Genomic DNA, 15,598 nt, shown 5'->3' on the forward strand with positions numbered 1-15,598 from the left:
GAACATTCATTTACAAACATTTATTAAACTCCTGCTTTGAGCCAGATATTTTGTTCTTAGTGTTGGAGATAGAGTATTGAAAAAAAAAAAAACCCAGAAAAATGTCCCTTTCTCATAGAGCTTACATTCTAATAAGGAAGTGAGAAAATAAATTAGATTAATAAGTAAAATATGTAGTATGGTTAAGTACTGACATATGCTATAGAGCAAAGAAATAAAGCAGGAAAACAGAAGACATTAAATGAAATTTTATGTAGGGCAGCTAGGGAAGGCCTCATTGAAGCCTTTTTTTGTTTTTTTTGTTTTTTTTTTGAGACAGGGTCTCCAGAGTCTTGCTCTGTTGCCTGGGCATAAGGGCAGTGGCATCATCATAGCTCACTGCATCCTCAAACTCCTGGGCTCAAGTGATCCTCCTTTCTCAGCCTCCTGAGTAGGTAGGACTACAGGTATGCATCACCATACCAGCTAACTGACTGAAACTTTTGAAGAAGAGAGCTACCCATGTGGATGTCTAGGGGAAAAGCATTCCAGGCTGAGGGAATAGGAAATACAGTGGCACTAAAGTCGGGGTGTGCCTGGAGGTTTCAAGAAATAGCGTGGAGGCCAGTGAGGCCAGAGAATAGAGAAGTAGGGGAAGAGTTCTGAGAGATAAAGTTAAAGGTAATAGGGGAACCAGATCATACAGAGTCTTAGTAAAGGATCAGCTTTTACTCTGAACAAGACGGAAAGACATGGAAGGCTTCTGAGCAGCAATATGATGTCAACTGACATATTTTATCACCTCTGTTTAGAATAAACTTCAGGAAGACAAGGACAGAAGCAGGAGAGCAGTTCAGAGGCTACTGCAATAATTCAGGAGAGAAATCCCTTTTAGTCTAGCCCAAGAGGTAGAAATGGAAGTGAAAAGAAATAGTCGAATTCTGGATATATTATGAAGACAGAGCTGGATTTGCCAAAGGACTGAAGGTAGGATATGAGATAAGGAGAAAAATCAAGATGACATCAAAGAATATATGATTACCTTACCTATAGTCTCATCCTTCAGGACTCAGCTCAAATATAACTTCCTTTGAGAAGGTTTTCTTGTTGAGTTTATCACTGCCTTCTCATCTCCTTAGTGCTTTCTTTCTAACTCTGTCAGAGATCTGTGATCATTACTATAGACTCACCTGAATCCACCACTGGCCTGTGAGCTCCTTGAGGGAGGGGAGCATATCCTATTTAATCCTTTATGCCAAGTACTCAATACAGTTGATTGACACATAAATAGTGTTTAATACATGTTGACTGATTATATTGAGGTAGATTACTACTCAGCAACTTCCCTCAAATTTACTGTTACCTTCTTTTTATTCCCAAGGCTATCTCTGGATCAGGCCCATTTATTGGTGTTCTTCTATAGTAAATTCCTAACTAGCTTCTCTGTCTCCATTGCTTTCCCTTCAATTTGTGCCTGCACATTAGAAATAAATAAAACTGTCAGAGGACAGAGGTATGATGTCACTCCTGCACTCACAGCATCCTAGGACTCCAGCATGGGGCCATGCTTTCAAATCTTTTTCCCCATCTATCCTATGCTTACTGCCAAGTGGAATGCTCATTGGTTCCCACACTTGCCCACAAGTATGAGGTAATATAGCCTACTGGTGGCTGGGCACAGTGGCTACAGCATATAATCCTAACACTTTGGGAGGCTGAGGCAGGAGGATTGCTTGAACTCATGATTTTGAGACTTGCCTGAGCAAGAGCGAGACCCTGTCTCTACTAAAAATAGAAAAATTAGTCATTGTGGTGCATGCCTGTAGTCCCAGCGAGGCAGGAGGATCACTTGAGCCCAGGAGTTTGAGACTGCGGTGAGCTATGATGACACCACTGCACTCTACCAGGGGTGACAGAGCAAGACTCTGTCTCAAAAAAAAAAAAAAAAAAAAAAAGCCTAGTGGTGAGGAGTACAGATTCCTGGGTTTGAATTCTAGTTCTACTTAATGATAATAATAAAGCAAATTATTTTATCATGTGAAGCAATGCAGTCATTAAGAACATCACACATTTTAGAGTAAGTGTGCATTTAAATATCAGTTCCACAATTTACTGACTTTGGGACCATGGGCAAGTTCCTTAATCTCTCTTAACTTCGATATTCCTATCTGTACAACAATAACGTATTATAACAGTAATAACCTATTAATAAAACCTATTCTATAGGCTTGTTATGAGGATTAAATGATATTACATATAAGCCTAAGACTTAGCTTGATTTGGCACATGATAAGCACTTGATTATTTTTATTAGTATTATAATATTATTAACTTCCTCTGTGCCTCTATTCATGCAGTTCCCACAACACAAAACAACTCAACCAACTTTTATCTTCAAAGCACTATAGCAGGGACATAAAAAGTGCAGGCTCTGGAATCAGTCTGATTTAAGGCTAGACTTTGCTATATATTATCTTATTACCCTGAGCAAGTTACTAAACCTTTCTGTGCTTCTATTTCCTCACCTGTAAAATGAAGATTACAAGAGTAACAATTTCACAGGTTTGTTGTGAGGACTGAATAAACATATACAAAACACTTTAGCATAGTTACTGGCAATATTAAATGCTTACTAGTTTTTATCTTTATTGTCTCAAGTGCCATCGCTAATAAGAAGTTTTCAATGATCATCAATCAGATGGAATCTTTCCCTCCTTGTATGGGAGCACAATGCATTCCACCAACACCTCTTCTATGAAAAATTCTGTTTCATGTTATACTCATTCAGTCATTCATCTATCCATCCATTAAACATCCACTCAAGCACTAGAGACAAAGACACGAACCAAGCACAGCCTCTGACCACAAAGAAGGTCAATTCTATCAGAGTGCATTGGCCAGATCAGAGGTAGGCAAACTATAGACTGTGAACCTGGCTGTCTGTTTTGTAAAGTTTTACTGGAACAGACACACCCATTTGCTTATATATCGTCTATGACTGCTTTTGACGTACAATGGCAGAGCTAAGTAGTTGTGACAGAGACCCTTTGACCCTAAAATATTTACAATCCAGCCCTTTAAGAAAATATTTGCCAACCCTGGCCTAGATTACAGCTTTCAAGAGAGTGACTATGTCTTTCCTACCTTTGACCTCATTGCACAGGCTCAATATTTACAAAATAAAATTAGCAGTCTATATGAGATACATGTAGTTATATTTTTATCCAAATAATTTATTTCAAATGAAAAACAGAATATCTCATTCTTTAGTATGCCAGGTAACAATATACTCTGTTATCCAAGTAAAAGTAAATCACAGTGCTCCTTTTGGCAGCACATATACTAAAATTGAAATGATGCAGAGATTAGCATGTTCCCTATGCAGGGATGACACGTAAATTCATAAAGCATCTCATATTTAAAAAAAGGAAAAAGTAAATCACAGTAAAATTGCTGCCTGAGAAACAGACTTTTCATTCAATTATGAAGTATAAATTTCCTTTTCAAAATGCCATTATTTAAAAATTATACTTTAAAATAGTAAAATGAAGAAAATCACCTTTTTAGGCTCCTAAATTACAACATCTTAGAAAACAAGGGACCCCTTTATACTTAATGGAACCCTCCCTTAACTGCCGCTCAAAAATTTTCTTCCATAATTCAATATTGAATAATGATAATAATAAGAGGTATGTTACATAGAAAAGAACACTGGACCTAGAACCAGAAGAGCCTAGTCTTTCTAACATTGCAGTTATTAGTCACAAAACCACAGGCAAGATAATGAATATATACCTCAGTTTCTTCACCTTTTGAATGGGGATAATAATGCTCATATCCCACAATGTCATATGAATATTATAAAAATTATAACCAATAGAAATTCTTAAGCAAAGGATTATTAAAACAGGGGCCAATTGCTACCATGAATATCAAAGTACTGAATTAGAGAAAGTAGATTTAGCATTCTATAAAGCAAGCCACAATTCCACCTACTCAATTAATTTTACACCAGGGATATCCTAAAAATAAATAGTAAGAAATGACCCAAGACAGATTTCTAAAATTCTGTTTTGCCCCATTTTAAGTTCTAGGGCTATCACTTGCCTGTTAAACGGAACATCTTGGAGGATCCGGTCACTGCAAAGTGAAAGGAGGCAATTCTTCTGTAACTAAAGAATCAAAGGGAGAAAAAAAATCACAAATAAAATATCACTTGGTATCTTTTAACCAGAGGCAGTTTCTATAAAAAATAGGAAAAAGACTGAACACCAGTTAGTTCTTACAACCTTTATTCTGCCCACCTACTATTGAAAGATTGACTTCCACCAGACTCATGTAAGTTTATTTGCACTTTTGTCTTTTCCATTGGATGGAAAATAGGATAATAAATAGGATAATTCCAGCTAATCTCCCTCCCTTCTGGTGGCTTATGAAGCAATCTTGTCTTTTCTGTTTTTTTAAGATCAAGAGGATGGCAAAAACAATGGCTGAACATTTTGCCTGGTGACATAGCTTCACAGAATCTAAGCCAGCCTGCTTTGAAGATAGTCTGACTCTAACCTAGAGTACATGGGGCTAGTGTTCTACACATTAGTCTCTAAGTAAAGAGTGACTAATAGACTTGGCTCTATCTTTTAAATAAACTTTAGACCAGTACAATTAAAAAACAGTAAATGAAAATATGAATAACTTATCAATGAGTCAAGGTACATCACCAAGGTACACCAAGGTACACCACAGAAGGGTGGTGTCAAGGTACCCAAGTCAAGGTACACCACAGAAGGGTGATTCAGGTTATTCCTATGAAGTGAAATAAGAACTTTTAAGGTGTGGGTGTAAAAAATGTTATGTTGTATACTACTAATTTTTTGAATTTGGAAAAAATGGCTTTTTAATATTTTTAAAGGTTTCTGTATGCAATTGGAAGATTTCTTATCTAAAGATGACTTATTCTACAGGAGTTCAATCAGGGAAGGCAAAAGTCAGATTAATGGGATATGTAAAGCTAGTCAAGAAATAGAAAAACAGGGCATGGTGGCATGCACCTGTAGTTACCACCTAGCTACTTGGGAGGCTGAGGCAAGAGGATTGCTTGAGCCTAGGAGTTTGAGGTTGTAATGAGCTATGATTATACCACTGCACTCCAGCCTGAGTGACAGAGCAAGACCCCATCTCTAAAAATAAATAAATAAAAATAGAAAAACAGGTGTAAAACAAACATTCTATTTGCTTTGCTTCATGGAAGATGTACAGAGATTATATAATAGAAGAAATGGCAGAGAAAAGACAAATAGTAGTAAATCCCAGCTGAATGACAGTAAACAAATCAGGTACAAGTGTAATTAATTAAGAGGGTTTCTCAGGAATTTTTATATTCACCACAGGTGGTCAAGGTGATAGGCTGAACTCTGCTTGAGGATCCATTTACCTCCCTGCAAAATGTAAACAGTTATCTGGCAGACGAGTGATTAGGGGCATATCTTTCCCCCTTCACCACCTTTCCCCCTCTTTTTCTCCCCAAATAAACACAATATGCTCAGGATCCATGGAAATAAGAGAGGCAATAATAATATTCCAATTACCTCTGCATGGAAATCCCATTCCTCCTCCTCCTCCTTTATCTGGAAAACTCCTAATTTTCATTCACAATCCAGCTCAGGGCAGATATTACCTCTTTGAGGAAGCTGTCCTAATTTTCAAATTGTCCTACACGCCCCTTCTGGGTTCCCAATAGTACTTAATTCTCTTCTAGTACTTGTAATGCTGTGCTATATTATATGTTCCTGTATCTGAAGTTGTAGAATTTAGCACAGGTACACATAGTCTGAACTCAACAAGAAGATGCTAAACTTAACTGAGCTAATAACTAAACTGGTAACACAAGGTAAGTTTCACTGGATCTGTGGCTTACAGCATCTGAAAAGCACCAAAGGCAACTATGGAAAAGATGAAGACATTTGCTGTAGTATTCAAGTTCTGCCTAATTAGAGTTTTGATTTTGGGGGCTGCAGCCTGAAATATGCAAGTAGTCAAGAATTTTCCATGCTAGTGTTCACCAAATCTGGCCCTAATCTGGATATCACTGGCCTCCTCCTACTCTGCCCATCCTACACACCAGTCACAAGCAACTTGCCCTTCCTGGAATGTCCTGTGCATTCCACATAGGTCCACTGCTTTTCTGCTTTTCTCCCATGTGAAATCCTATCCATTTTTCAGGATGTAACTCAAATGTCACCTCCCCTTTAAAATCTTGCCTGGCACCTTTGTCCATATACCAATTAAGCTGGTGGAATTAACCATTCTCAAGTTTCTGTGGCAAGTACTTCAAATAGCTGAAAAGGATTTACATAATAGCTTACAATATATCCAACTTTCCAACTAATCAGTGAGTTCCCAGGGGCTTTTAAAAAAAATTGTTTTAAAATGTTTTTATTAAATAGTAAACACAGAAGAATATTTATAAAATATATGTAAGCATAAAGCAGTTCTTCTCAAACTTTAATGTGTATACAAATCACTGGGGATCTTTATAAAATGATTCAGTAGGTCTGAGATCTTGAGATCCTGCATTACTTACAAGCCTGCAGGGGATGCCAACACAGCTGGTTAACAAAACACACTTTACATAGCAAGGATATAAGGAATAACAAGACAATGAATATCTGTGTACCTACCACTCAGTTTAAGAAAAAGAATCGGCCGGGCGCAGTGGCTCACGCCTGTAATCCTAGCACTCTGGGAGGCCGAGGCAGGTGGATCACTCAAGGTCAGGAGTTCGAGACCAGCCTGAGCAAGAGCGAGACCCCATCTCTACTAAAAATAGAAAGAAATTATCTGGCCAACTAAAAAAATATATATATATAGAAAAAATTAGCCGGGCATGGTGGCGCATGCCTGTAGTCCCAGCTACTCGGGAGGCTGAGGCAGTAGGATCGCTTAAGCCCAGGAGTTTGAGGTTGCTGTGAGCTAGGCTGATGATGCCACGGCACTCACTCTAGCCGGGCAACAGAGTGAGACTCTGTCTCAAAAAAAAAAAAAAAGAAAAAGAATCTATCACCAATGGTACCATTAGCAAACTCTGTTTGGCCTGTTCTATTCCCTCTCATTTCCCCTGAGAGGAACCACTAGGCTGAATTCTGTGTTTAACAATCCCTTGCTTTTTTGTAAACATATATCTATATCCCTAAATAATATACCATATAGTTTTGTAAGTTTTTGAACTGTAACTGGAATCATATGTATGTACTCTTCTGCAATTCTTTTATATCCAACTTGTAACTGAGATTGATCTAGGTTGTAATCTAGAGTTATAATTCATTCATCATTCACTGTTTTTAAGTATTCTGTTGTTATGACTAAATACAGACACAGGCTGATGCGAATTTATTGTCATTATCATCATATATAATGCTTTTTGTGAACATTCTTTTTTTTTTTTTTTTTAGAGAGTCTTGCTCTGTTGCCCAGGCTGGAGTGCAGTGCAGTGGCATGATCATAGCTCACTGCAACCTCAAATGCCTGGGATCATGCGATCCTCCTGCCTTAGCCTCCTGAGTACCTAGGACTACAGGTGCCAACTAATTGGTTTTCTTTTCCTTTTTCTTTTTTGTAGAGATGGGGTCTTACTATATTGTCTAGGTTGGTCTCGAACTGCTGGCCCCCAAGTGATCCTTCTGCCTCAGCCTCCCAAAGTGCTGGGATTATGAATGTGAGCTACCACTCCTGGCCAAATATTCTTTTCTAAAATATTTAACAGCTTTATTGAGATATAATTCACATATCATACACTTCACCTATTTAAAGTGTACAATTTGACAGTTTTTAGTATATTCACGGAGTAGTGCAACCATCACCACAATTTCATCACCCCAAGCATATTCATCACCCCAGAAAGGGAACTCTATACTCAATGTAATGACTTCCCATTTCCCCAACCACCATTTTCTAATCTGTTTATTTGCATCTTCTCTCATTTTCCTTCATCAATTTTGCAAATCATTTTTCAACATTATTAAGTATGTTCAAAGAACCCATTCTTGGTATTGTTGATCCTCTAATCCAATGGTATATTTGTTTTTTGTTTCATTAATTTTTAGTTTTATCTTTATTATTTCCTTCCTTCTAATTTTTTGGGGCTTATTCTCTTGTTTCTCTAACAGAGTCAGGTTTATTTATAACTCCCTCTTATTAAGGATGCATCCTTTTGGGGAAAGGGGGGGGTCACAGCTTTATGCTAAGGGTATGTCTTCTGCCTGACTGGCTTCCAGGGGCCATGAAAACCAACGCCTAAATTTCATCTACTTTGGCAATTGCCCTAAATGAGGGAAGCTGGTTTTAATGATCTCATCACCAGTCTGGGGTACCATTTTTACTTGGTTGTGGGTCTCTGAGTATTTTCACTACCTTGCCAACTCACTGTTCAATTTCAAATGACCTAAAAAAATAATTCATGCAGCATTTTTGATACTCATCCTGAGGACAAGACAGGTGATGTGGTCTATCATACAGCTAGAGATAGAAAATAGATGTCATATTCATCTTATTTATTTCTGTATCCCAACATTTTATAGTGCCTAGCCCAGAACAGATCCTATGTGTGTCTATTTGCTGAAATTATCACAAATGCAAGATCTACATGGAAGATGAGTTTTGTATAGCTTGCACTATTTTCCCCAACATGGATTTAAATGCTTTTAGGCAGGAAACGTACTCTCTAGTTGTCCACTTCTCTGTTGTTCCATACTCAGTAATTCCACACATTTATTATTATAAATGGTATGGTAGCTCATGCCTGTAATCCTAGCACTTTTGGAGGCTGAGGCAGGAGGATCACTTGCAGCCAGGAATTTGAGGCCAGCCTAAGCAACACAGCAAGACCCTGTCTTTATAAAAAATTAAAAACTTAGCTGGGAACGGTGGTGCATGCCTATAGTCTCAGCTATTCGGGAGAATAAGGACCACTTGAGCCCAGGAGTTTGAGGTTGCAGTGAGCTATGATTGCACCAACTGCACTCTACACTCTAGCCCAAGCAACAGAGTGAGACCCTCTCCAAAAAAAAAAAAAATTATTACTATACAGCCTCCAAAGGTATTTGAACTTCTGTCCTCGGTTTATTAAACTGAACTATATGGAGGTAGGAGATGGGGAGAAAGAGACACTAAAAGGACTATTTGAATGGAAATTCATATATTCTTACCTGCTGGTGATTGGGGAAATGTTCCATGGCTTTGAGCAGCAAATGGGTCACATCAGCCAGGAGTCGGACAGGCATTCCTGCAGCAAGGTCCTGCTTGGTTAAATTAAATACACAGGCGCTTGCAGCCAGTTGCACTGGCAAATTCATAGGGTGGTTTCTCATCCCAGTGACCACAAGCTGGAAAAAAAATTAGTCCTCTTAATTCACCTTATAAATACAAGCTTTCTTCACAGAGCAACATTACTTTGTTGATCTATAATAATTTCAAAGATGTCTTCAGTTTCCTTTTCATCCTCATGTGCAAAGAGCCTAGGACATAGCAGTTACTCACAAATAGTTCCAGCCTACCTAGCTGAAGCAGGTATCCAGTTGTTTATATCTAGGATTTTCTGTAAAACTAACAGATCCTTTCTATACAAGTTACTCGTCTTTGTATTTCCAAGACCTACTACAGTGTCTGTTATATGGAAGGCAGTGAAAAAATTCTCACTGGCTTGAATAGAGTAAACCAGGGGGCAGACTCACTTTTACATCCCAACCTTCAGTTCCTTGAGAACTCTGCTAAAGTTAGAGTGCAATAAAATACATTCACTTACCCCGTCCTAGAAAACTATTTCTTTTTTTAGTCTCTTTTAAAATTTTTTTTCATTCTATTTTTCATACCTACTACTGACTTGAGAAAGAAAACTATTTCTTACCTTGTCCTCTCTCTTCAAACCCCCAAGAAATCTTCCCCATCCCTCACTATCAGCTGAAGATCTTGCTTCCAACTACACTAAGAAAACTGAAGCAATCAGAAAAGAACTTCAGATTCTTACTACCACATGTATCGCTCTTACCAGCACACACACATACATATGCCACTTTCCTGCCTTTTACTATAAATGATCTTTTTGGACTCCTTTCTAAAGTTAATTCCTTCATTTATAAGTGAGATTGTTCCCTTCTTGTCTACCCAAAGACATCACTTCAGCTATTCACCATTCTTCTACATCAATTTTTTGTTCTGTATTGGATCATTCATATCAGCATACAAACAAGCTATTATTTTTCCTATCTTAAAAAACGAAACAAAAAGCCCTCTTTTGATCCCACTTTCTCAGACAATTACCACCTTTTTTTTTTTGCTTCCTTTTGCAGCAAAACTCCATGTAAGAACTGCCTGTATTCTTTATTTTTTCTCCGAATCATTCTGAATGAATGACTGAATATATCAGATCAAGACTAGAGATCTAGTCCTTTGTTGTTCAGGTTCATAGTAACTAAAACCAAAAAAAGACAATGCATATACCAAATACCAATATCCTCTGGTATATATGGAGTGACAATTGTTGGGGATAATATCCTAAGGACTGAAGTGTTACTGGTTACTCTCTAAATACCCCATTCTCAAAATTAAAGAAATTTAGGAGGTTGGCTGGGCGCAGTACCTCACACCTATAATCGTAGCACTCTGGGAGGCTGAGGTGGGAGGATCATTTGAGCTCAGGAGTTCAAGACCAGCCTGAGCAAGAGCAAGACCCCGTCTCTACTAAAAACAGAAAGAAATTATCTGGACAACTAAAAATATATAGAAAAAATTAGCCGGACATGGTGGTGCATGCCTGTAGTCCCAGCTACTCAGGAGGCTGAGGCAGGAGCATTGCATGAGCCCAGGAGTTTGAGGTTGCTGTGAGCTAGGCTGATGCCACGGCACTCTAGCCCAGGCAACAGAGTGAGACTCTGTCTCAAAAAAAAAAAATGTCTATACTACCCAAAATGATCTACAGATTCAAATGCAATCCCTATTAAATTACCAACATCATTTTTCACAGATATAGAAAAAATAATTTTACGCTTTGTATGGAACCAGAGAAGACCCCATATAGCAAAAGCAATTTTAGGCAATAAGAACAAAATGGGAGGTATTAATTTACCCGACTTTACACTACAAAGCGGTGGTTATTAAATCAGCTTGGTATTGGCACAAGAACAGGGACACAGACCAGTGGAACAGAACTGAGAATCCAGATATAAAACCATCCTCATATAGCCATCTAATCTTTGACAAAGCAGACAAAAACATACACTGGGGAAAAGAATCCTTATTCAATAAATGGTACTGGGAAAACTGGATAGCCACATGCAGAAGACTGAAACAGAACCCACACCTTTCACTTCTCACAAAAATCAAATCATGGTGGATAACAGACTTAAACTTAAGGTGAGAAACTATTAGAATTCTAGAAGAAAATGTGGGAAAAACTCTTATAGACATTGGCCTAGGCAAAGAATTTATGAAGAAGACCCCAAAGGCAATCACAGCAACAACAAAAATAAATGGGACCTGATTAAATTAAAAAGCTTCTGCACAGCCAGAGAAACTGTCACAAGTGCAAACAGACAATCTACAGAATTGGAAAAAATTTTTGCAGGCTACACATCTAATAAAGGACTGATAACTTGAATCTATTTAGAACTCAGGAAAATCAGCAAGAAAAAATCAAACAACCCTATCAAAAAGTGGGCAAAGGACATGAATAGAAACTTTTCAAAAGAAGACAGAAGAATGGCCAACAAGCATATGAAAAAATGCTCAACATCTCTAATCATCAGGGAAATGCAAATCAAAACCACAATGAGATATCACTTAACTCCAGTGAGAATGGCCTTTATCAAAAAGTCCCAAAACAATAAATGTTGGCATGGATGTGGAGAGACAGGAACATTCATACACTGCTGGTGGGACTGCAAACTAGTGCAACCTATGTGGAAAGCAATATGGAGATACCTTAAACAGATACAAGTAGACCTACCATTTGATCCAGCAATCCCATTATTGGGCATCTCCCCAAAAGAACAAAAGACATTCTATAAAAAAGACATCTGCACCCGAATGTTTATAGCAGCACAGTTCACAATTGCAAAGATGTGGAAACAACCCAAGTGCCCATCAATATATGAGTGGATTAATAAAAATGTGTATATGTCTACCATGGAGTACTACTCAGCTATAAGAAATAATGGTGATATAGCACCTCTTGTATTTTCCTGGATGGAGCTGGAACCCACTCTACTAAGGGAAGTATCCCAAGAATGGAAAAATAAGCACCACATGTACTCACCATCAAATTGGTTTCACTGATCATCACCTAAGAGCACATTTAGGAATAACATTAATCGGGTGTCAGGCAGATGTGGGAAGGGGAGGGGATGGGTATATACATACATAATGAGTGCGATGCGCACTGTCTAGGGATGGACATACTTGAAGCTCTGATTCGGGGGTGGCGGGGGCAAGGGCAATATACGTAACCTAAACTTTTGTACCCCTATAATATGCTGAAATTAAAAAAAAGAAAAAAAAACTAAATGCAAATTTTTACCATTGTTCTTCACAAAAGCATCATCTACCCAGATAGACAATTTCAAAGATTTCACATCCAGTTTCTTATTCTTACCTTTAAAATTTCTGGCTTTGTTTTTTCCATCACATGAGTCAGACTAAAAAGATGAAATAGAGCTTCCCGGACAAAGAATGCCCGTTCACTGTACCGCTTCAATGCTTCCGCAATCTGAGTTTCATTGGCTTCTCCAGATACCTTTGAATGTAGCCAAAAGATTAGCTTTTAGAATTATTTTCAACCTTCTAACTTTCTCTATCTAAACATCACTTGTATAGATGGCATGCAGGATAGTTACATAAGGCTTGAAATGAATGGGAATAATCACTTTCCAACCTATCTGGAATAGTCATCCTAAAGAGGTATATTCATCCTGAAGAGATATATGTTAGATAGGTTCAGAACCTAGCATAAGCCTATGGGTAAAATTTTCTGTATTGCACGTAAAATAAATCTCAAGATATTTAACACTATTTATAAGGACTTACCACATCATTAGGCTTCCATCTTTCTCTTAAGGTAACCCTCTTCCCCTAGATCACAGTATTATAGTTACACTGGTCTTTTTTTTCTGATTTTTCAAAAGCTAACCTCTTTCTCAGCAAAAGGCCGTTATATGTAATGTCCTCTCTAATTGAAAACTTCCTCTCTTTGCTTGACTAATATCTACTTACACTTCTTAATTCAAGTTAAGTAACACTTCTTTAAAGAGGCCTTTCTTGACCCACTGATCTAAATTAGGTTGCCCTAAAACATCTCTTTCATAGCCATTATCATCAGCCCCCATTAGACTGATCCATTCACTACTTTACCCCAGTAGTTAGCATTAGGCTTGGGTCAGGAGAAGCACTCAGTAAGTATTAATTTCCCCAGATTTATCAAGCTGCCATTCAGCACCATGAGGTTCTATTAAAAATTAAGTCTATCTAGGGATTTTCCATTTACACAGGTTAATATACTTAACTATGGTTCATGTGTACCATTGAGTAACCAAATACAGATTAACAGGAAGTGGCTCTTTATAAAAGTAATTCAACTAATAAATGAAAATGAAATAATTAAAATATCACCATAATCCCCAATAAATTAATAGAACTAGGTACTGAGGGCCAATAACTGCTAACATCATAGAAAAAGAAACAACTAGACATTATGTATCTCCTAATGAAAGAGCACAACAAATAAAGGTCCCGGCAGAGGGATCAAACATTAGTCTAATTAAGCCTCTAAACCTAGCTACCAATTTGCAGAAAATACAAAGAAATATGCACTGTTAGTATACAATCAACAAAATCCAGACTGAGGGAACTCTACAAATCAAAAGAACTAGATTCTTCAATAGACAAATTATAAGGAAAAGAAAGGGACTGGCCTACAGTTTAAAATAGAGAAACTGTCCTTAATCATTAAATTAAGCTTTCTGAATACTTATTATATGGATTTAGGACAGGTGTCATGGCTCACACCTATAATCCTAGCACTCTGGGAGGCTGAGGTGGGCAGATAGCTTGAGCTCAGGTGTTCAAGACCAGCCTGAGCCAAGAGTGAGACCCCATCTTAAAAAAAAAATTATTACATGGATTTAAACTAAAATGTATACTCTAAGGACAAATTTTCCTATAGCACTCCATACATACTTCTATTATAATATCTCTCATACTGTAATAAATCTATTTTTACATTTATGTGTCTCTTTTCCACCAGACTAGAATTCCTCAAGAGCAAGGATACGAACTCAGACATCTTAAAAAAGTACTTAGTAAATGTTGTTTGAAATGGTTAAAAAAACTTTCATGTACCTTTATTGTATGTTAATTATTGCAGTTCAATACAGGAGTCTGAGTTCAAGGGAGAGGTGTAAGTTAGAGACACAAGTTTAGGAACCATTGCCATATAGATTTAAGGACTAAGGTAAGGAATGCTTTAACATTTAGAGGCCTGGAAGATGAGGACGAACCAACAAAGGAAACCTGAGATTGAGAAGCAAGATAAGTCAGAAAAAAAACAAGTGTGATATCCTGGAAGCTAAATTAAAAAAAAATTTCAAGGAGGAGGGCAAGATCAACTGTGTCATTACCACTTTAGTCAAATAAGATGAAGATTGACAACTAACATTGGGTTTAACAGATTTCCAATGTTCTCAGGAGCTGAGAGCCACAGCTTGGTAGATAATCTAAGTTTGGGAATAAGGTGACCAACAAATATAAGAATTCTAGTTGTGGAAAATGAAAGTTTCAGGAAACTAATGGTGATAGAAGAGAACTTTGAGTGGAGAAATTAGTGATGACAGAGTTGGAAATTCTACGGTAAGAAAACCATCTGTGGTGGGACTAGAAACTGAGGAAAAGGACAGAACTAAGATAGAGTCAGTGACATATAGTGGAAAGGAAACAGGCTTTGGAATCAAATAGTCCACTGGTAACAAGGGTAGGTTCTAATACCAGGAAATTACACTGACTCTATCTCTTGCATCTTTTAGTGTGGGCTAAAAAACTGAGGCACACAAGGCCAAAAAACCAATCTAAAACCAACCTAACCTAATTTAAAGCATCACAATTCTGAGATAATCATTTAAGACAACGCTTGTACCAACTCTGCTAAACTGGATAATTCTAAAAAAGAAGATATATGTGGCAATCTTAGCTCTCCTTTTTTTTCTTTTTTTTTTTTGAGACAGAATCTTGCTCTGCCACCTGGGGTAGAGTGCAGTGGCATCATCATAGCTCAGTGCAATCCCCAACTTCTGGGCTCAAATGATCCTCTTGCCTCAGCCTCCCAAGTAACTGGGACTACAGGCACATGCCACCACACCCGGCTAATTATTTCTCTTTCTGGTAGAGATGGGGTCTCGCTTTTGCTCAGGCTAGTCTTGAACTCTTGACCTCAAATGATCCTCCCGCTTCAGCCTCCCAGAGTCCTGGGATTACAGGCGTGAGCCATCACACCCGGCCTTAGCTCTCTTCCTTTAATATGATCTATTATTTTTCAGCTCTCAAAATAATAGTCAAACAAATAATTTAAAACGAACAGCAATTT

General features: G+C 37.7%; 1 protein-coding gene and 1 non-coding gene across 2 annotated transcripts in view; one reads left to right on the forward strand and one right to left on the reverse strand.

Moving 5' to 3' along the window:
• The window catches only part of ZYG11B (zyg-11 family member B, cell cycle regulator), a 72,522-nt gene that overhangs the window by 26,525 nt on the left and 30,399 nt on the right, over positions 1 to 15,598 (reverse strand). The window contains exons 4-6 of the mRNA XM_045548008.1: positions 12,620 to 12,760; positions 9,180 to 9,356; positions 4,087 to 4,151 (exon numbers count right to left, since the gene is read on the reverse strand). Of these exons, the coding sequence (XP_045403964.1) occupies positions 4,087 to 4,151; positions 9,180 to 9,356; positions 12,620 to 12,760 (383 nt within the window). The remainder of the gene's footprint in view (positions 1 to 4,086; positions 4,152 to 9,179; positions 9,357 to 12,619; positions 12,761 to 15,598) is intronic.
• LOC123636198 lies at positions 3,298 to 3,401 on the forward strand. The gene has a single exon (XR_006734401.1). It is a non-coding gene; the product is annotated as a U6 spliceosomal RNA (small nuclear RNA).

The sequence above is a fragment of the Lemur catta genome, chromosome 3, assembly GCF_020740605.2.
Source record: "Lemur catta isolate mLemCat1 chromosome 3, mLemCat1.pri, whole genome shotgun sequence".
In the NCBI taxonomy this organism is placed as follows: domain Eukaryota; kingdom Metazoa; phylum Chordata; class Mammalia; order Primates; family Lemuridae; genus Lemur; species Lemur catta.